The 21937-nt window shown below is 58.4% G+C and overlaps 3 protein-coding genes across 5 annotated transcripts in view; 2 read left to right on the forward strand and 1 right to left on the reverse strand.

The window, feature by feature from the left end:
- Positions 1–40: 40 nt before the first annotated feature.
- RPL36 (ribosomal protein L36) lies at positions 41–1566 on the forward strand. Of its 2 annotated transcripts, XM_043466316.1 has the most exons (4): positions 64–193; positions 371–465; positions 1063–1197; positions 1271–1402. In XM_043466316.1, the coding sequence occupies exons 2-4, from the start codon at positions 373–375 to the stop codon at positions 1358–1360; spliced, it is 318 nt and encodes a 105-aa protein (XP_043322251.1). In that variant the 5' UTR covers positions 64–193; positions 371–372; the 3' UTR covers positions 1361–1402. The 2 variants fall into 2 exon arrangements, with proteins under 2 accessions (XP_043322250.1, XP_043322251.1); XM_043466315.1 differs by having other exon boundaries at positions 41–193; positions 1063–1566.
- Positions 1523–20651, reverse strand: LONP1 (lon peptidase 1, mitochondrial). 2 transcript variants are annotated; one of them, XM_043466300.1, is made up of 18 exons: positions 20527–20651; positions 15817–15905; positions 15150–15269; positions 13067–13298; positions 12811–12872; positions 12514–12643; positions 12042–12125; positions 11064–11284; positions 9445–9583; positions 8724–8902; positions 7481–7568; positions 6971–7093; positions 6775–6891; positions 4600–4740; positions 4053–4218; positions 3143–3369; positions 2904–3068; positions 1523–1869 (listed from the first exon to the last, which is right to left on the reverse strand). In XM_043466300.1, exons 3-18 carry the CDS (start codon positions 15197–15199, stop codon positions 1693–1695), a joined length of 2301 nt encoding a protein of 766 aa, XP_043322235.1. In that variant the 5' UTR covers positions 15200–15269; positions 15817–15905; positions 20527–20651; the 3' UTR covers positions 1523–1692. The 2 variants fall into 2 exon arrangements, with proteins under 2 accessions (XP_043322235.1, XP_043322234.1); XM_043466299.1 differs by lacking the exon at positions 20527–20651 and adding an exon at positions 19502–19956.
- CATSPERD (cation channel sperm associated auxiliary subunit delta) overlaps positions 20488–21937 on the forward strand; it is a 39073-nt gene continuing 37623 nt past the window's right edge. The window contains exon 1 of the mRNA XM_043466302.1: positions 20488–20988. Coding sequence (XP_043322237.1) covers positions 20915–20988 — 74 coding nt within the window. The 5' untranslated portion in view covers positions 20488–20914. The remainder of the gene's footprint in view (positions 20989–21937) is intronic.

The following is a 21937-nucleotide window of genomic DNA, read 5'->3' on the forward strand; positions in this document are numbered from 1 at the left end:
CTCGCTGGAGTAAATTAGCTCGCTTTGGGTGTCTGTTCGCGCATGCTCAGAGAGCCCCCAGGGACTCCACGCCGCGAGGGGGAGCCCGAGCCATTCTTGCCTCTCTGGCCCGCACCGCCCGCGAGCTGGTAGATATCCCAGAGTTCCGCTCGTCGGAGGTCCTTCCGCCGCGGCAGCCATTGTAGAACAACAGGTTTGTGAACTCTCTCGCGAGTAGCATCCGTTGCCATCCGGACCCTGGGTGTCCCAGGCAACTCGAGGGATGGCTGAGTGCAGCGAGCAAACCCGTGGGAGCCGAAGCGCGGGGTTCCAGGCAGTTGGCACCCAGCCGGAGCTCACCCACATCCCTTCTCCCCTTTTCTGTCCGCAGCCATGGCTCTGCGCTACCCCATGGCCGTGGGCCTCAACAAGGGTCACAAGGTGACCAAGAACGTGGGCAAGCCGAGGCACAGCCGCCGCCGCGGGGTGAGTACCAGGGCGCGCGGTTAGTGGGTAGGAACCCTTCCAGTCGGAGGGCAGGGCCTGGGCAGAGGCTCCCGCAGCACCGTCGGGGCATCGAGGGCCGCGGCAACTGGTGTTTTAAGCAGGGGGAAAAAGAATGTGAGGTTGGCCAGAGGAGAGAGCGGAAAGGCTGGTTACCCTCCTGTGTGTTCCCCTTTTCTGCGGACGCCCACCGGGGCCACGTACCAGGACCCTCCCCCGCGCCGTGGATTCGGAAGCTGGGGCGGGAGCGACTTGGGAGCCGGTTTTGACGCATGAGCAGGAGTTTGCCGAGTAGGACGGTGCATGGATCCGGGTTAAAACGTGGAGGGAAAGTGGATTCCTTGATTTTCGTGTTGAGGAATCGTGGCCTCGAGGGGAGGGCGTGTGTTTTTGTTTCTTGGTTAATCGGCGCCAACTCCACGGTGCCGTTTGTGTGTAGGACGACAGTGTTCGGGGTCCCGGGACAGGCCGTGCAAAGGGCCGGGCGTGATGCGCCGCTTTGGTGCTGATGAGATTGGGGGGTGGGGGGGGTCTGGGCTTCCGTCGGCGGCAGACTGCTGACGCCCCGGCTTCGCGCAGCGTCTCACCAAACACACCAAGTTCGTGCGGGACATGATCCGGGAGGTGTGTGGCTTCGCCCCTTACGAGCGACGCGCCATGGAGCTGCTCAAGGTCTCCAAGGACAAGCGGGCCCTCAAGTTCATCAAGAAAAGGGTAGGTGGGGTTCCCGTGCGGGGACCCGGTGTGGGACGCGGGGCTCAGGCTCACGGCCCTCCTTGCCCGGCAGGTGGGAACACACATCCGCGCGAAGAGGAAGAGAGAGGAGCTGAGCAACGTCTTGGCCGCCATGAGGAAAGCGGCAGCCAAGAAGGACTGAGCCCTTCCCCTCTGTTCACAATAAATCTTGCCAAAAACTCGGTGTTTCTGTGCTGCCATTGGAAATGGGAGGGTAGTTCACCGTTGAGAATGAGGGGGATCCCACCCCTGGAGCACCCTGGTGAGGAGGTGGTAGGCAACGAGAGAGGCCACAGCCAAGCAGTACTGGAAACGGTTTTTAATCATAATTAAATACACTGATTCAGCCATAATTAAGATCGGGCTTCCAGTCTCCCCCAAGCTTCCTGGGGCTCAGCTGCCCAGAGCCCCCTCCTGGGGTGCAGTTCTGGCCTGGACCAGGCCCAGCAGTGACAAGGGTACCAAGGGCTGCTGTCACCGCTCCACCGCCAGGGCCTCAGCCCTCTCCTCAGGAAAGGCGATGTCAAAGATCTCGCGGTAGTGCTCCACGAAGTGCACCTCCAGGCCCTCGGTGATGAAGGCAGCCAGGTCATAGAAGTCCTTCTTGTTCTCAGCTGGCAGGACGATGCAGGTCACCCCAGCACGCTTGGCCTGGGAGGGAGGGGGTGGCGGGTCAGTGGGGAGGAAGGAGAGGGTTGGGCAGGGAGCCACACTCCCGGTGCCCGCCCTGCCTTGCACAGATGAGGAACCAGGCCCCAGGGACCATCGCCAGCCTCCACTCTAGCAGCCTGGGGAGCAGGGCCCAGACTTCTGCTCAGGTGCTCTCAGCCCAGATGCTCCCTTACCCCAGGTGGGCCTGGAAATACATGCAGTGTGGTGTACATGGTTTCTTAGGTCAATCACAGCACTCACTGCTTTACATTTTGAGGTTTGGCACCTAAAAGTGCACAGGAGCTGAAGGTTCCCACACTGCATTACCTGTTCCTCAGCCCAACTGGTCCTTGGGGGGTGGGGGTTCCCATGAGCTGCTTGAGGGATAGTGGCCCATGGAAGCTCCCAGTCTACAGGTGAGGAAAGCAAGGCCCACACACCCTGCCTGGGGTGTCTCCCTCACCGGAGCCCCTGGGGGCCACAGTCCCTTTGAGATAGCAGGGTGGAGCACGAGGGCCAGAACCAGGGTGCCGCAGTGAGGTGTGTGGGGGCTCAGAGACAGTGGGGCTCTGTTAGGAACCCCTCAGCCCAACACAGGAGAATCCCAGGACAAAGGGCTGCCTCCACAGTCCAGCCTACAGCACACCTGGGGAGACTCCGGCTCTGGGCCCTTGTCCACCTGCACTGCCTGAGCCTAGCCCCCTGCCGCTGTCTCCTGCGGCCATGTGCTCAGTGCTCAGCCACTGTGGGCAGATGGAGACCCCAATCTCAACCTCAGAAAGGAGCTGAGACGGGCTGGAAAGGCTTTGAGAGCCACTGGGGGGCAAAGGGTGAGTAGTCACGCTGTCAGCTCAATAGAGGCTCCAGGCCAGGCAACCCTGGGTCCAACCTGAAGCCCATAGAGCCTCACTTTTCTCGTCTGTAAACAGCCTGTCACCCCGCCTTTTCCCCTGGAGGTGGGGTCAGCCCTGAGTGCTGGCTGTGATGGCCACGTGTTGTCCGGGTCTCTGTTGCTGAGCCAGTGCAGCACTCACCGCGATGGTCTTCTCTTTGATGCCGCCCACAGGCAGCACTTTGCCTGTGAGGGAGACCTCGCCCGTCATGGCCAGGTTCTGCCGCACTGGCCGGTCCAGAGCCAGGGAGAGCAGGGCCGTGACGATGGTGCAGCCGGCGCTCGGGCCGTCCTTGGGGGTGGCACCCTGCGGGGAGACGGGCAGGTGGGCAGGCAGCCTGGTGGGCGTGTGACACAGGGCGGGATCAGGGCGGGCCTCACCTCAGGCACATGTAGGTGGATGTGTGATGTCACCAGGAACTTGTTGGAGGGGTCGTGCTGCATCAGGAAGGCCCTGGCGAAAGTGTAGGCGATGCGGGCGCTCTCCTTCATCACCTCCCCTAGCTGGCCCGTTACCTCTAGGCTCCCATCCTTGTCCCCCTTGTCGCTGTCGCTGTCTCTGTCTCTCGGCCGTCTCAAGGACGTCTCAACAAATAGCGTGGAGCCTCCTGGGGACCCGAGGGCAGAGCCATGAACCGGGGCAGCCCCAGACTCCAGGACAGTGGCCCCCACCACCTGCTCAGCACTTCCCAGTAAAGTTCCTTACGCAGCTCATCCCGACCTAGAACCTCCTCAGCCCTCAGTGCTCTCACTGTCCTGCAGCCACCTCCTCGGGGCGGCAGGTGGAGCTGCCAGGGACGGACCGGGTTAGACGAAAACCTGAAGCCCTCTGTGCTGGGCTTCCCCGTGCACCTGCCTCCAGCACAGAGCCTGCAGGCTCAGGAGCACAGTTCTCTTCAGTACAGCCCAAATCAGCAGACTCCATGCCCTCAGCCCACTTCCTTTGACACCCACCCCCTGCCTGCCTGCAGACATGTTTCTCAGCTACACAAGCCCCTGAGCTGCTCTCCCACCACCTTGCAGCTCCCAGACCCCAGGGCCAGTGGGCCCAGCGAGGTCACTTGGACAGGAAGCCCTTCCCCGAACCCTTTACCCAGAGCGACCTCTCCTGCTGTGAGGGGCTCTCTTTCAGGCAAGCCTGAAAACCAGGAACTCAAAACTCACAGGGCGCTGCCGCCGCCGCCTCAGGGTCCCCAAATCAGCCCTGTGCATTCCTACCAGCAGGGAAGGGCATTCAGAGCACCCCACGGTGAGCGCGCCCACCTCTCCTGGGGGTACAGAGGCCACTCACCCATGGCTGTCCAGGCCAGGCCCATGACCACGCCAGGCGGTGTCACATCATACATGCGCTCCACTGTGAACACTGGCTTCCCCACGAAGTCCTGCAGGTTCTCGGGCGTCACCTCCACAAACTCAGCCTCACCACTGACAATCTTGTAGGCAGACTTCCGTAACACCTACATGGGCACGGTGGGCTGGGGGTGGCCAGGCCACAGGACCGTCCTGGCCCCAACCTGACCCCAGCTCACCTCCACTAGCTTTTTAACTTTTTACAGTTGTGGTGACACACACATGACCTAAAACCATCTTAGCCATTAGTAAGCATACAGCTCTGGCAAAAGTGCACGAGGGCTCGTGTCCAACCATCCTTCTAGAACCCTCTGATCATTAAGCAGTCACTCCCCGTTCCCTGTCCCCAGCCCTGACCCTACCATCTACTTCCTGTCTGTGGCTGTGACTCCTCTGGGCACCCACCGTGGTGTGTGTCCCCCGACTGGCTGGGCCCACTTTAGCCATCATGGCCCCAGGCTCCATCCGCCACTGGGCAGGCGGCTCACCTTCTCCACCTGCTTCTGCAGGTTGCGGACACCGCTCTCCCGGCAGTACTGCTTGATGAGGAGGGTCAGCACATCGGACGACAGCTTGGCCTTGCTCTCGTCCAGGCCACAGAGGGCACGGGCCTGAGGAACCAGGTACCGCTACAGGCAGGAGGAGAGCCGCCGTAAGGACCCCCAGGGCCTCTCTGGGACCCCCCCCACCCAGCCTTCCGAGACCCCTGGCTGGGCTGGGTAGATGAGGTCACTGAGGTAGACCCTGGGCCTGCCCTGAGGAGCCCCAGTCCACTCGGGGTCATCCAGCAAGGACAGGGTGTCAGGGAGGCTGCTCCAGGAGGCCATGCCTAAAGCCAAGACCCAAAGGGTGAGGAGTCAGTGAGGCCAGGACGTGAGGTGCACATAGTAAGCCCGGCAGGTGCCAGGCTTGGGACCTGCAGACACCAGCCTGCCACCTACATGCTCCCAAGGCTCCAGCCTCTGCTCCTGCTGCATCCTGTTGGGATCTGACTCCTGCCCTCCCTCCAGATGTCATCGTAGGTGCCTCTTCCTCCAGGAAGGCCTCCTTGATCCCCTAGACTTGCTCCTCATACAGAGACTGGTTAGTGGCTGCTGCCCAGTACAGGCGGGGATGGGGAGCAGGTCACAGGCTCCAAGGTCACTCCTGCCACACAGCAGTGGCCAGACAGTCAGTCCTGAGCACTGACCACAGGCCCGATGCATCCCACAGTCCTCATCTTCCTCCTCCTCCAGGGGCTTGAAGGAAGCCCTCCACCCACTCCGCCAAGTCTGCCCCTCTTCTGTGCCGTCAAGTCTCCAGGCTCGGGGGGAGTCCAGCACCCCTGCCACCACCTCAGCCAAGAGCTCTTTCTCTCGCTGCCCATCCCCCCCAGGGGACACACAGACTGGGAGCCAGCTCCAGTCACAGCTGCAGAAGGCTCAAGAGGACGAGTTCACTCAAGCCCCTGCTAGAAAGAGAACACCACGTGAGGAATACAGTCCCCTGGAAAGGAAGCCCGGCTTTCCTGACTGCAGGCTAGCAAAGCTGCCGCACCCCCGGGCACCAGAAGGGAAGGTCCCCCCACCCAGGAAAAGCTTCTTACACAGAGGTGCAGGCAGAGGCCCAAACCTTGGGTGAGCCTGGGACCAGGAAAAGGCCAGGCAGGCGGTCACAGAACTGGGAACCACGGCCTCCCTCTAAAGCCCACAGCTGCGAGTGACCAGGCCTGGACACCAGCCACATGTGAGACATTAAAGGTGGGGGCTTCGTAGGAAGCTGAACTCAGGACCCCAAGACGGGTGGGGCCCCGAGGTCATGTATGTAGGGCTGTGCTACGTCACCACTGTGCTCGCAGAGGTGTCTCCTGCTCTTGTTCTACAGCCTGTGGTGTTGGGACATGAGGAGAATTCCTGCACAAGTGCTTCCAAGACCCGTGGGGCTTCCCAAGTGACAGGGACAAGAGCAGCCCTTCTTATTCAGGAAAAGCTCCTCCCAGAACGCTAAGAATAACAAGGTGATTATTAGCATAGCTGGCTGGGGGCCAGAAGAACCAACTGGAGGGACAGGAAGTTTCTGCCCCCAGAGAGGACAGGGGGCTGGGGAGCTAATCACACACAGCCAAGGATCTGATCAATAACCCGAGACATGGGCCCTTCCCCACACCTTGCCCCAGTGTCTGTTTTGGCTGTTCCCTGGTTGAATCCTTTATAATAAACTGGTAACAGTGAATAAACCCATTTCCTGAGTTCTGTAGGCTGTTCCAGCAAATTATCAAACCTAGGAGAGGATGGGGGGAACCCCTGACTGACATCTGGTCAGTCTGAAGTAAGACAGGCCAGGGACTTGGGGCCTGCATCCAAGGTGGGGGCTGTGCTCTGCTCTGAGTGCTGACCCTGGGTCTCACGCTATTCCTAGATGCCGTGTCTAGACCACACTGACTCACAGGACCCTCTGAGGGAACCAGCAGGCGCAGGGACCCCCACCGCCGCCTCAGGGTCAGAGGTGTGCCTGGCAGGAACGGTTCACACCAGTCTCATCCGCTTCTTGTCCTCCCGCCCCATCCCCTCTGTCCCTCTGGCAGGAGAGCCCCCGAGCAGTACCCTGAGCTCTAGCTAAGGGCCTGGCCCCGAGGGAGCACCTGGCTATTTCCTGCGCTCAGGGCCGGGCTGTGGGTGTCTCACCTCAGCGATGGCGAGCTTCTCCTGGGCCACGTAGCCAGACACGTTGATCATCTCCATGCGGTCCCGCAGTGGCTCGGGGATGGTCTCGGTGATGTTGGCCGTGCAGATGAACAGCACCTGGGGGTGGGGCCGTGAGGTGCAGGGGGCCAGGGCGCCCACCCCGCCCCGCTGGCCCAGCCCCGGGCAGGACACGTACCTTGGACAAGTCCACGGGCACGTCCAGGTAGTGGTCCAGGAAGTTTGCATTCTGCTCGGGGTCCAGCAGCTCAAGCAGCGCAGACGAGGGGTCGCCCTGGTAGCCCCGGCCGATCTTGTCCACCTGAAAGGGGCGGGAGTGGGCAGGGGTAGTGGCCCCTGTCCTGCCCCAGCACCTGCTCACCAGACACCCCAGTGGGAGACAGACCCAGGGGTCGGGGCTGGGGAAGACCGGAGCAGAAGGAAGAGCAGGGGGGCCAGCAGGACCATGAGGCTGTGGCAGGGACGGCGCCCTCCAGGGCAGGGGCGCCAGTGTCAGGAGACAGCCTGGGAGCAGCAAGGCCACCCCGTGACTCTGGCGCCATGGAAACCGCAGGGGCCATGCTTTCACCTTGAACACAGACTCCGCATCTCAGGGCCACCTGGAGTGGGGGCCAGGAAGGCCCAGGGCCCACGTCCAGCCTCGGGGAGGGGTGTGCGCCCAGCCAGGCCTGCCCCCAGCCCCACGCACCTCGTCTATCAGGACCAGGGGGTTCTCCGTCTTGGTCTTCTTCAGACACTGGATGATCTTGCCTGGCATGGCACCCACGTACGTCCGCCTGGGGAAGAGGGCAGGGTGGGGCGGTGGGTGCCCAGCACCTGGGCTAGCCACACCAGTGCCTGAGGCCCAGCTCCCTGGAGCTCCCGGACGCCCACATGCCCCCAAGAGCTGCCCAGAGGAGACATAGGGAGACACAAACAGCGTGGGGGCCCCGACAGAAGATAAATGCTTCCGTGCTGTGCAGGTGGGCAGGGCAGTAGATCGCCCCAATGCTGGAGTGTCCCTCCCCCAGCTCAGGCAGGAAGGGCAGGGAACAGGTTCACAGCAAGTCTCACTCAGACTCATCCCCCTAGATAGCAAAACCCAGCCTGCATGGCCTGGCTCAGCAGAAGGAGAGAGTGGGGAGCAGCTGGGGCCTATGGCAGCAATATCTTCGATGCCTGGGTCACCAGGCCCAGGGCCCAGCCCCAGCCGGCACATGCTTTCAGGAGGACTGCTGCCAAGGAGACCTGCAGGTCCCAGTGTCCAGGACTGTTCGTGTTTTTAGAAAAACCAGAAAAGTAATTTAGACACAGATTTAACCCTTCTTTGACTACCACCGGATAAAGGTATGCTCCAAGTCAGCTCAGAGCAGACACTCATGTATCTGTTGTGCTTGTGTCTCACTGAGCCAGGCTTTTCAGAGACCCACCCTCTGCAGAGGCCAACAGGGCGGGGAGCCCTGGAACACAACACCCTGAACGTCCCACTGAAGGGTGCCATGCACGGCCCACGTGGCTCTAAGAGCCTGCACACGGGGGACACCATCCCCCGCTCTGCACCTGACAAGGGGGAAAGAACCAAGACAGGCCCCGAGTCTTCACCAGGGAGACCCCCCCACTCTAGTGCCCAGGCCTGCGGCCACAACACACTTCCTGAACTTCGGCCAGTGTTGTGAGGAGCTAAGCTGGTGAGATGCCAGCTGGAGCCATGCAGCTATCTACTGACAGCTCGGCCGAGAGACTCTCCCAGTGATTGAGAAGCTGAGATTTTGAGCAAATGTTTGAGCACCTTGATCGAGCTGGACCTGAAGTCAATTAACACCTTTTCAGTTACCTACTCCTGTGTGCAGTTTGCTGCTTGTCCCCATCATGATACCAGAGCAGGAACAGACCCAGGAAAAGGAAGGCTGACAGGAGGAGAGGTGAGCTCTGGGGATTGGGGGCGGGCCTACCTGTGCCCCTTGATCTCGGCCACATCTGTCATGCCTCCAACACTGAAGCGGAAGTACTCCCGGTTCAGGGCACGGGCGATGGACCGGGCGATGCTGGTCTTGCCCACGCCCGGAGGGCCGTAGAAGCAGAGGATCTTGCCTTGGGTGGAGCCCCGGAGCTGGCTGACGGCGATGAACTCCTGCGTGCAGAGGCGACTGTATGAGACAGTGGTGGACTTTCTGAAGGGCAAGGGGCCCCACCTGGCCTGAAGCTCCCTATGGCCAGGCACGTGGGGCTGCGGGAAGGGACAGCGCCTGGCCTGGAGGGGCCAAGCTGACCAGACTGTGATTTGTCATAGGGAGGGGCAGCCTGTGGCACCAACAGGATGAGCAGGCGCCAGGGGATGTGGGGACCGACTGGGGGGGTGACCCCGATGCCAGGCCCACCTGCCCTCGGCCAGATGCCCTTGCCCCGTTTCCTCCTCTCATGAGCACGATTTTTATCCCCCTGGTGGACTGTGAGCCCTGGGCGGCCCCTGGCACCTCTGAGCTCCTCCAACACTGGTCCCTCAGGTCCCTGCTGACACCACTCCAGCCTTGCCACAGCCAGGCCCCTCCCAGACCCCAGACTCACAGGGGGCTCCTCTGGGCCTCCCCAACTACACGGGGAGTCCTGGATCCCAGGCCCCCCATGCATGTATGAGGATGTGGGCCGGGGCGGGGTGGGGGTGGGGTCCCTCACCAGGATGCGCTTCTTGACGTCCTCCATGCCGTAGTGGTCCTCCTCCAGCACCGCCTGGGCCCGCGCCAGGTCTAGGTTCTCGTCGCTGTACTTGCCCCACGGGATGGACGTCAGCCAGTCCAGGTAGTTGCGGGTGACGCTACCATGGGACAGATGAGAGCTGATGAGCGGGCCCTGCGAGCCGCCTGACTCCCCAGCTGCACACCCACGGCGCTGGGACCCAGGCACCCAACACTGGAACTACACAGAGTACGCTCGACAGGCCAGCCCTCTGGGGTGCAGGCATGCCTCGCCTACTGCTCCAGGCAGACACTGTGTGTTTTATACTATGAAGGTCTGTACTAACCCTGTCTCAGCAAGTGATAAAGCACTTCTTAATTAAAGCATGTAACATGCTTTTTTCTTTTTTTAAACAGAACGCAAGTGCATACTTAAACTACAGTATGGGGTAAACATAACTTTTACACGCAACAGGGAAACCAAGAAAATTCACATGGCTCACTTTCCTGCTGTGCACCAAGCCTGCAGTGTCCCGAGGTCTGCCTGTGTGGGTGCGGCTCCTGGCCCAGAGGCTCAGTGAGCATGGGGACGGCTCAGAGTCCCACAGCTCAGGAGTGCAAGTGGGGAAACTGAGGCCTGGAGCTGTGACCCGGGGACAGAGGAACCCCCTCTCAAGGGGCCTGAGGAGGAGCAGGCAGGAAGGGCAGAGTCAGAGGAGGAGCCAGACAACAGAGCGGAGGTGGGAGAGGCGCTCTGAAGAAGGATGGGCTGGGAGCTGAGGAATGTTTCTGAGAAGCTGGAAGAGGCTAGAAATGATTCCCCCCAGGCCTCCAGAAGGAACCCATCCTTCTCATCACACCAGAAATGAGGGTCTCTGCCTCCAGACCGGAAGAGAAGTCTGTGCTGTCTGGGGCACTACGTGTGTGGTCCACCCTGATGTGAACATGGGGAATGTACTGCTGCCCCAGGGAGAGGAGCTGGGAGTGTCTCTGGTGTACAGGCCTGTGGCATCTGGAGAAACCAGGGAGCCCCAGGGTCCCTGAGCAAGAGACCAGACCCCACCAGACACCCTGATCAGACAGGGGCCTAACACAGCAGCCCGGGAAGCCCGCCCCTCTGAGTAGCTGTCCGGGAGCAGCACCCAGGCAGAGTCAGAAGCATCACATGGTGCCCTGACCCCTTAGCAGCCACCCTGACCCCCAGCGAGCACACGCAGGAGAACGACAGCAAGACCAGGCCCCCAGGAAGACACTCGTTTCGTAACTCTCAAAGCCGCCAGAGGAGACCAGGGGACAGAAGGTCAGGGGAGGAGCTGGCCTTGGGGCACTGGCCCTGGGGACTCCTGGTCCTGACTGGTGGCACGGGCTTGCAGCCCAACGTCTCTGACTTCAAATCCGTCCCCATCTACCAGCCCAGGGGCAGGGGCACTGATTTAACTTCTCCAAGCCGCAATTCCTTCATCTGTGCAACAAGGGCGACAGAGACCCAACCCCCACAGGGACCACACGAGAGGACTGAACATGTGTGGTGACAAGAACATGCCCGAGGGCCCCCCACCGTCCTGGCCTTCCAGGGTCAAATCCTGGCCCCCCGCGCCAGGCCCCTTGGCACTTGCTCACTTGAACTCGGAGGAATGGTTGTCCAGCAGGCCCAGCTTGCTCAGCTCCTCGTCCACCACGTCCATGACGTGCTTGGGGACCACGAGCTCCTTAAGCCGCTCACGGAACTTCTCCTCGATGGCGTCCTTGTCATCCTTCTCCAGGCCCAGCTCCTTCTTGATGATCTTCAGCTGCTCCTGCAGCAGGTACTTGCGGTGTGTCTGCTTGATCTTCTCCTCCACCTATGGGGCCCAGGCCACTGTCAGACCAGAGTGGGGTGGGCCTGCCACATCCTCGGGACCCAGGAGACAAACCGGGGGCACCCAGCCTCCAATGCCCCTCACCTTCAACCTGGAGTGCCCCACACACAGGTCTCGCCATAAGTGACCCCACCTTCCAGGAGAGGAAGGGATCTGCCCTTTAATCCTGGTTACAACCAGGGAAAGCCAGACTTGATGCCAGCATGTCCCCCACGCTCATCAAGGCGGCGTCACCCTCTCTCTAAAAGCTGACACAGCAGGACACAGGCTTGACACTGGCGCCTGCCCTGGGTCATGCTGCCCTGCATCTTGCAGTGACAGCTGCCTCGTGGCTTTTCCAATGAAAGATGTAATGCGACTTTTTTCCTAACGTAGAATCAAGTAATATGACAGCCTATGTTGGAAATGAATGTAGAATGAGAGTATTTGTATAACTAATTCACTTTGGTGTACAGCAGAAACTAATACATCACTGTAAGTCAACTATACTCCAGTAAAAAATTTTTTTAAAAACTAAATGATAAAAGTGACCTAAATCTGGAAAAGGTAAACGGACAGTCCGAGCAGCAAAGGTAGGCCTCCACCAGCCGAGTGTGGGGAAAGTCCCTTCAACCTTTCCCAGGCTGCCTCCCAATTTCTAGCTTTCCCCCAGAGCTCCCTGGACAGTCAGGGGCCCTCTCCCTCTGCGCACAGCCCCTGGCCCGTGTGACGTTGCCATGGGTTCGCAGCCTCTGCTCACCTCTCGGCCCAGGCGCTGCTGCAGCTTGCTCAGTTCAAACTCCTTTTTGAGAAGGGACAGGGCCTTATACAGCCGCTTTGGAATCTGCCGGGAAAGGGAAGATCATGTGTGCGGGCCGAGGGTCAGGGGGCAGGGGAAGCAGGGCACAAGAAGTATGAACCCTGGCGGCGGACAGGCCAAGCCTCTCCAAATCCGAGAGGCCTGCCCCCTCGGCCAGGGCTCCAGCCACACCCTGCAGGCCAGCAGGCTGTGGGGACCAGGACGTTGGCAGAGGTACTGCTTCTAATGTTGAGTCTGGACAACCCATACATGCCACCCACTGAATGATGGGCGCTGCCCAGTAGGACACCACACGGCCACTATCAAGAACCAGGGGTCGGAGGCAGACGGAAGAAGGCAGGCTAATGTGAAACTGCCCCACAGCAGGGCCCAGGAGCAGCAGCCGGTGGGGGGGGCCTGCGGGCGCACTCACGTTGGTCTCCTCCAGGACTTCCTGCAGCTCGTGGGACTCGGCCCCCGTCAGCGCTGCGCCCATGTCACTCAGGTAGATGGGGTTGTCCACCACCCTGTGGCCAGCCTGCATCATCTGCAGCACTGACTCCCTGCAAGGGATGCGGGCGCTGCACCAGGGCACCGACCACCCCGGGGGCCCCCCTCCTGACACACCCTCCCACCTGCCGACAACTCCCCTGACCCGAGCTGCGTCAGGAGCCCCTTGAGGAGGACACGCCCAGGCCAGCCCCACCCCCAGGAGAGTGCCGAAACCAACCTGTAGAGTGGGTTCAAGGCGATGATGTCCCTGATGGTCTTCACGATCTCCGCAGTCAGCGCCTGGTGGGCAGGGGAGCCCCGAGCGTGGGTCACCGGACCAGAGGGTCTGCGGCCCCGAGCCCTTCCCCTCCGGCCTGGACCCGGTTCCTCCACAGCAGCTGAGGCCCAAGCCCACCTCCCCCCTGCCAGCCACTGGCTCCTCCCAGGACTCCTGGGAGAACATGGCCCTCTGCCCCTCACACCCTTGCACTCACCTTCACCTCCTCCGTGACCTGGAAGTCCTCGTGGGCCACGTTCTCCACCTCCACCATGAGCACCTCGCCGGCAGGGCTGGGACCAGGCCCCACCACCACCTCCAGCGGCCGCTTGGTGGCCCCGTCCTCTTCTGCCTCTTTCTTGCCCCGCTTGGGCTTCTTGCGCAGCTTCTGCTTGTTCTCGCCCTCGGGGTCCTCGGGGTCTACCTCCAACTGTCGGTTGATGTGAACCCTGAAGACGGGAGGAGGAGCTAAAGCCACCACTGAGGTGGGGGGCGGGGGGGGCGGGGTCCTGCCTGCACGCTACTCTGCAGTGTCCATGACTGAAGGGCCCGCTGGGTCCAGACCCCTGCAGCCACCAGGCCTGAGGCTCGCTGCCATCTCAGAGCCCAAGAACCTGCACCCTCAGATTCCAGCCGACTCATCCATTCCAACACCTATTGCCCTCCGGGAGAGAGGAAGCCAGTGGCAGCCCGCCTCCAGGGTTCATCCGAGACTCTGTCTGCCCCTCCCCCAGCCTCCAGCGCACCCCACCGTGGCTCCTGCACACCGTTCAGGTTCAAGGGAGCTTCCACCAAGAGGCTCTCCCTGACCACTCCACGTGAAGTCCAGCCCCACCTGCACAAACACCCAGCACCGCCCTCCATCTTTGTTTCCCCCACAAAGCACTTGCCACCATCAGAATTCACCTTGTGACCTGTTCTCCCCACTCGGGGTGAGCTCCCCAAGGTGGGTCCCTCACCTGCTGCTCCACTGACACCCAAGGGCCTGGCAGACAACAGGCCAGGTCACTGACTTTCTGGCTCCTTTACCATACAGGGTAACTGACGAGAGCACCCTCCTAGAGAGCAGGCCTGGGAACTGCCAGGGGTGCGGACTCGTGCCCAGCAGACACCACCAGGGTGCACAGAGCAAAGGCAGTGGGGATTCGGGGAGCCCTGGGGTGACCCAGCCTCAGAGGTCAGCAGGACTCACTCTACAAGGCACCCTGCAGGTGAGCAGGGCAGTGAGGAGCTGCCCCTATCTTTATTAATTCTGGTTGCATCTTATTCTATTTCTCCTGAGCCATGACTCCTCCCAGGAGACAAAGGAGCAGCCTCTTCCCTAAAACAGACTCGAACAGACTCTAACATGAAGACGGGCATGGGAATCAGTGCAGCCACCGGGACAGTCCACAGGGGTGCTGCTGGGCCAGACTGTTTCCTGGGTGCGCTCTGCAGGGTGAAAGAGAAAAAGGCTCCATGGGACTTCCCTGGTGGTCCAGTGGCTAAGACTCCATGCTCCCAGTGCAGGAGGCCTGGGTTTGATCCCTGCTCAGGGAACTAGATCCCACATGCTACCACTTAGACCCAACAAAGCCAAATATTTTTTTTTAAAGACTGTGAGAAAAAGGACAGGGGCTCTCAAGTCAACAAACCCCCACCAGCATCTTCAGTGAGAGGCTTTTCTGAGCACTTACAGCCTTAATGGCTAGTGACTCTGAAAGGTCTCCCACATGCACAGGATCACAGGACACCTTTGACAAGAGTCTCATCTTGGGAGACCTGGAACACGTTCCCTGGAACACGTGAAAAACTAGTCTGTTTCTTCCAGCTTCAGTCCAGCTCATCTTATAGGTTTTTTCTTGATGCCATAATAATCCAGGGGGTTAGACTGGGCCTACAGACGAATGCAGCCCTTTGGCAGAGTGGAGGCAGAGGTACTCTGGGGAGTGAAAAGCCACAACCTGGGGCTTCCCTGGCTAACAGTGGTTAACTCTGCTTCCTCTGCAGAGGGCCTGGGTTCCATCCCTGGTTGGGGAACTAGATCTCGAATACCATGCGGCACAGTCAAGAAAAACCCTGCAACCTGCCAAGTTGAATGGAGTTGCAGACATGGGTGCCAGGGGGATGGCGGGCCAACACTTAGACGTGGGAGACATGACAACGTGCCATCTTCTGTTTCGTGGTGCTTTGTGGACTAATAAGCATGAGAGATGGCTTCTCCCTGACCACCCAGAGTACTGCTTTAAGAGAAGGGCCCTGAGACTGGGGATGGGGGCCCACCTCCAGCTGTGGCCGCTCCTCCCGTCCCACCCCGGCACCTCCGGTGTCCCATGACGATCATGCGCAGCTTATCCCCCAGGTCCTGCATTTCGTGGATCTGCACGAACGTCCCCGTGTGGTAGATCTCATCCAGGCTCTCGACCACGTCGGACTCATTGCTGAGGGAAAGGGACACGGGGCACATGGGCACAGGTGCTCTGGCTCTCTCAGGAGCAGAGAAACACCCATCCTGGCCTTGACCTCCTGGCTCCCTGGCACTCCGGGATGCAGGGTCACTGCGCACAGGCAGGCAGGGCCATAGGGAACCTGGCCTTCCGTTCCATACCGCCTCTTTCCGAGCCGGCCTAGAACGTGTCTTCTGACTCTGAAGTGGAACTAATTCCTACCCAGAAGTGAGATGGACGAGTCCTAAGCCCCCACACCTGCCCACCTAGCTCTGCTCTGAAGTGGTCTCGCTCTGGTCTGACAGCAGGGGTCCCCAAGGTTAATTTCCCCCCACCTGAACTACACACAAGGCCCAGGGCTCGAGGCGGAATCTTCAGTCCCACCTAAAAAGGGATGCTCAGCTCTTGGTCTTGTCCCCCGTAGGTTTTGCTAGGTTTGTTTCAGGACAAGTGCCAGAGGTCTAGGCTACTGATCAGGCTCTGTAGGGAGCTACACTCCAGGGTGGTCTCAACAAAAGGGTGAGGGGGAAATTACACTTACTTGTCATCTTTCTTTAGAAAGACGCCGGCATACGGCTGGGCAAGGCGGACTTTCCTTCTTAGCAGCTCAACCAGCTTCTTATTTTTAACCTAGTATGACAACAACCCCAAAATGAAACACAGGGTAGGTTTTTCTGGCTGATGTTCTGACAGCAGCTCTAGCATTTTCAGTGTCACACTCTGGAGATGCACTAATCTGATCCAGGACTAGCCCGCATGGTCCAAGAGTTCTTGAACCAGAAGAGAGGACGGGTGTGGGGAATGGAGCGGGGCAGTGCTGGCGAGCCGCACTCCTTAGTTTTTTTCCCTCTTGCTAAAAGGAAAACTCAAAGGAGATGAACAGCCAGAGCCAAGAAACTGATTTCACATCCCCTTTCCAGAGTTGATTCTGGGGGGAAATGCCTTGGCTTGAAAGTCTAAGCCCTCTGCTCTTGTCAGGAGGAGGATGGTAAATGCGTAACTCAACTGCGGCACACTCCACAGGCTAATTTACTCAATTTTCACGGACAGTTATCCCAATCCCATCTATATCCCATATATTGATCATCCGACCCCGCCCCCCTCAATCACAGAGCAATCTCATGTCATTTTCTTAGCAGGTAGAGGGCTCATGTTTCCCAGGAAACAGCTGCTGGGGAGGAGCAGCACAGGTGTCCTTAGGGCTCAAACTATTTCCTTCAAGCCCCTGTTCATTCCCAGGCCAGACCTGAACTCAACTTAATGTTCAGTTCAACCTGAACTCAAACTTTGGCATGAATCAGAATCACCTGGAGGGTGGTTTTTGTTTAAGAACAGATAGCTGGGCCCCAACCTCTAAAGTATCTGATCTGCTGGGGGCTGGAATGGGCCTGGGAGTCTGCATTTCAAGCGAGCTCCCAGGGGATGCTGCCATTTCAGGGACCAGACTAAGAAGCAGTGCTAGCTCACTCCATGACCACGTGGTATGGGGATTCCTGACACTCTAAAGGCATTCTTTCCAGGATAAAGGCCCATGACATCCATCAGGAGGGTACCTGACCCACCCAAACTTAAGAGTCACTAGCCTACACTCAGAGGCCACTGATAAGGAGATGCTACTGGGGCAAGTTAGCCACAGACAGGGTCAACTTAAACATCAAGGGTAATCCCAACTTTGCTAACAAGTTCAGAAATACTTCTTGAGTACTCTGGAAGCTCCCAATTTCTCCCCTGTTAACAGCTGACTGCTGCATCTTTATTTTGACCACACTTCACAGGATTATAGTTTGCTGACCAGGGATCAAACCTGTCCCCCCTGCATTGAAAGCACCCAGTCTTAACCAGTGGACCACCAGGGAAGTCCACTGACCCTTGCATCTTAACACCTGTCCCCTCCCTTTGGCAGGACTCCTTTTCCTTATCTGCAAGGTAACAGCAATAGAATTGGAGGAGAAAATGGCAACCCACTCTCAGTATTCTTGCCTGGAAAATCCCATGGACAGAGGAGCCTGGCAGGGTACAGTCCAGGGGGCAGCAGAGGATACAACACAACTGAGTGACTGAGTACACCAAGAGACACACTCCATGTGAGTCCAAAGGCAGCCTCATACCATCCCCATCAACTCCTATAACCTTCTTGGCTAGCCCTAGGTGGGCAGACAGTGTCTCTTGAAAGAATCTTATCCCTGCTTGGGCACTGAGGACAGGAGGCAGGTGCCACTTTGCAAGGCTGAGGGGACCACACCTGCCAAATAGTCCTGGCCCCAGAGGCCTGGAGGGTAGAGGACAGCTGGCAGTGGGAGACAAGGATGAAAAAAAAAAGACCCACAAGGGTCATCTCTGAGGTGTCAGAAGCACACCATAGAGAAAACAGCAGCCACTTCTTATGAAGGTGTATGAAGCACCAGGCATGGTTCTAAGTCCCCTACACGTGACCTCATTTACCTCCCACCACACCTCTAAGAAATGAGGGATTGCCCATTTCACAGACGAGGCAATGCAGGTCCAGAGAACAGCTTGCCCAAGGCTATCAAGCTGGGGACAGAGGGACCAGGATAGGAACCCCCAAGGTCTGGCCTTAGGGCCTGCCAGTAATCACTATTTAACATCAGAGAACGCCCTTGGAAGGGCAGCTCAGACACACGCAATCAGCAGTTCCGGGGTGGGGATGTTTTTCTGTCCCCCGCTTGCTGACTGAATGCTGTCCCTCTGCTTTCCAAGGGATCCCTGAGATTTATGCAGCAAAGATGGGAGTGTGAGGGGAGGAGGGTGAATGCAAACAAGGCTGACTCATTGTATGACCTTGCTTAGACAGTTAACAGATAACCTCCTCCACAGACTCGTTTCCACATCATTAAAGAAAAGATGGGGGTGGGTGGGCAAGAAAGCAGCCATTCAGGTTCTTCCTACTCTAAAAACTCAAGGTATGGACTTCCCAGATGGTCCAGTGGTTAAATATCCACCTGCTGATGCAGGAGACACAGGTTCAATCCCTGGTTCGGGAAGATCCCACATGCTGTGGGGCAACTAAGCCTGAGAGCAACTACTGAGCCCACACTCTAGAGCCCGCGCTGTCCAACAAGAGAAGCCACTGCAGTAAGAAGCCCTCCAAACGCAACAAAGGGTAGCCCCTACTTGCCACAACTAGAGAAAACCTTAGTGCAAGGAAGACCAAGCACAGCCAAAAGAAAATTAAAAAAAAAAAAAGCTTAAGTTCCTTGCACTCCTGCTTTCTGTTACATCACCCTGGTCCACTCGCCCCACCCCCTAAGCCATGGCTCTTACTGTCTATTCCTCCAGAATGTAAGTTCCTAAGGCAGAGGTCTGTGTCTAACTTGTTCTGCTGAATCCTCAGCCTGCTACATGATAACAACTCAAGAACACTCTGCATGCCTGCTTCCTCAGTCCAGGCATGTCCAATTCTTTGCAACCCTATGGACTGTAGCCCAACAGGCTCCTCTGTTCATGGGATTCTCCAGGCAAGAATACTGGAGTGGGCTGCCATTTCTTCCTCCAAGGGGACCTTTCCCACCCAGAGATCCAACTCACGTCTCCTACAGTGTAGGCGAATTCTTTACTGCTTCGAGGCACCCTGGAAGCCCCAAGAACACTCTACTGAATGAATAAATCCCTGAGAACATCCTCCTGTCACCTTCCTCCTAAAATTCCTCTACAATCTCTCGCTCATTCTCTGTACTACTTATGGCCTCCCGATACAGAATTAACTTACTACTCTTATATACGCTTCTCAAATCCCCACTGGAACCTAAGCTCCAAAGGCAGGAATGTGTGTCCGTTTTGTTCACTGCTATATCCCTTAGACTTACAACCGCAACTGGCCCGTGACCTCAACGAACATATAATGAAGGTATGAGGACAGATCGCCCTGGGGGAGAGTGTCACAAAACAGCTACAGAGACTCGCAGAAAAGTAACTGAGCGACAAGACTATTCTGATACTTCAGGGCACCAAATTTCTATGCCTGGGAGTCTATCGGACAATCCTAAACTCACTGGATTCAACTCTCCTAAAGGGATCTGAAAGGGGAAGGAATCTAGCTCAAGTTCATGGAGCTAGTGCTGAGAAGACTAGTACTCGAACTCCAGGCCTTGGAGAAGCTTCGCTCCTGGAAAAAGCTGCTGGGGTACGGAGGTAGTAAATGATCCCTCGGTCCAACCCGCTGCTTGCAGATGTGGGGAAACCGAGGCCTAGGGCAGGGCGCTCATTACCTCAACAATCTTGATAAAGCGCGGGAACACTGGGTTGCGAGTAACGGCGATGAGTGGCAGGTGCGGGAATACGTCCGGGATCATCATCGGCGTCAGCGCCGTTATGACAGGGCCCTCCCCGCCGCCCGCGCTGCTTCCCACGCCCGAGGCCCCGTCCTCCGCGCCGCCCTCGGAGGCATCCTCGCCTCCCGAGAAGGCGCCGCCGCCGCTGCGGTTGTTCGCCTCCCAAAGTCCCCGCCAGTGGCCCGCGGCCGCGGGGCTTTGGCCCCACAGCGCCCACGGAGGCGAGGCGTCGCAGGCCCTCCGGCCTCTGGGCAACCAAGCTCTAGCCGCAGTCGGGATCCGCCCCCCGGCGGCGGCCAGTAGCGGCCGCCGAAGCGCCCAACACCTTGCAGCTCCCCACAGCCGCACACAGCCTGTGCCCCCCGCCATGGCCCGTCCATCCTGGCGGCGCGTAACACTTGCGTCATTTCCGCGGGCCCGACTGGGGCGCACGTGACGGCCGGCGCGTGTCTGGGTGCCCGCGGGAGGGGTGGCCGGAAACGGACGGCTGCGGGAGCGGGACAGGGAAGGATGGAGGCGGGGCCTACACCGAGCGGAGCTAGAAACTTTCAAGCTACCTCGTCGCATCCACCTTTTCCGATCTCCTAGCCAGCGTGTTTGAACTGTCGTGTTGGAGAAGACTCTTGAGAGTCCCTTGGACTGCAAAGGAGATCAAACCAATCAGTCCTAAAGGACATCAGTCCTGAATATTCATCGGAAGGACTGATGCTGAAGCTGAAGCTCCAGTACTTTGGCCACCTGATGCGAAGAACTGACTCATTGGAAAAGACCCTGATGCTGGGAACGATTGAAGGCAGGAGGAGAAGGGGACGACAGAAGATGAGATGGTTGGACGGCATCACTGAATCGATGCACATGAGTTTAGGCAAGCTCCGGGAGTTGGTGATGGACAGGGAAGCCTGGCGTGCTGCAGTCCATGGGGACTCGCAAAGAGTCGGACACGACTGAGCGACTGAACTGACCTGAGCGAGCGTGTTCAAGGCTCCTTCGAATCGCGGGGAGGGCTGTGGACACGCATGATGGCCCTTAGAAAAAGAAAACCGTGGCTGCAAGCGCAGCTTTGGGAACGAGTGGGCAGCCCAGTCCAAACAGGTTTAGGAACTTGGGTGACATGCGCATGCTCAGACTTTGGACGCGTCACGATTGGTGGATTCGGGTTTCCCGGGAGACGCTAAGTGCTTGCAGAAACTCTAAACTGCCTATGGGCGGCCTTGTGCTCGTGCCCAACCGCTGGGGGGCTTGTTGAGGTCTGCTTCGGGCTTCCTGGGGAGCAAAGTGCGCATGCCCAGACTGTGAAACGACTCCCCGCGGCAGTTGAGTCTACGTATTGGCAGCAACGGCCAGAGCGACATGCTGGTGTTAATGCTGGTGGCGGCGACCACCTTTTGGCTCTGCCCGCTGGTCAAAGCTCAGCCACTGTGCCGGTGGGGCTGCCCTTCCGGGCCTGGAGTACTACCAGGGGTCGGGGAGAGGGCAGACTCATCCCTGGGCGCAAACTAGGAAAGATACTCCACTCCCCAACCTCATTGAGGTTTCCCAGTTTACTTGATACCCACTCTTCTCTCCCACCTCATGCCTTCCAGCCCATCACCAAGTCCTCCCACTGCCACTTAAAGACTATAGCCTGATTCCGATGCCTTCAAGCCACCTCAGCCACCTCCGCCACCACGACCCTGGGCTGTGCCTGGCAGCCCATAGAGGTTGTTTGTAAACGAATCTGACCTCGTAATTCCCCTTCCCTGTGGCACCCAGCATAAAAACCAATTTCCTTGCGCAGCCTTCGTTTCCTCGCATGGTCTGGCCCAGGGTTCCTCAACAGCGCTGCTGACATCTAAGGCCAGATCACTCTCTGGGATGGGACCGTCCTGTACATGGTAGGATGTTGGGCAGTGTCCCTGTCCTCCATCCACTCAATGCCAAAGGTACCTCGTTCCCCAGACTTGACAGTCAAATGTATTTGGGCATCACCAAGGGTCCCCTGGGGATGTGACAGCCACTGATGTCTCCCCTACCCACCCCTGAATCACTGTTCCCAGCCACAGGTCCCTTGAGGAACAGGGGAGACTCCGTGCCTACTTCTCTCTCTGCCTGGGACGCTTTGCTTCCAGATTTTCTCCGTGACTTCTTCATTCAGATACCGACTTAAATAGTACACTCCTTTATTTAAAGACCCCCTCTCCCCTATAGTTGCTTCCTATAAATCACTAACTTCTGTTACACTTATTTTTTCTTGTTTGTTGCTGTCACTAAGATATTAACTCCATGGGGTATTGACTGTTTCTCTTATACACTCCTGCCCAAAATGTTTTCAATTTCAGTAAATGTTAGATTAGTAAATATCGTACGTGAGGTGCCACGGGCACTGGATAGATG

The sequence above is a fragment of the Cervus canadensis genome, chromosome 4 (assembly GCF_019320065.1).
Source record: "Cervus canadensis isolate Bull #8, Minnesota chromosome 4, ASM1932006v1, whole genome shotgun sequence".
Lineage (NCBI taxonomy): Eukaryota > Metazoa > Chordata > Mammalia > Artiodactyla > Cervidae > Cervus > Cervus canadensis.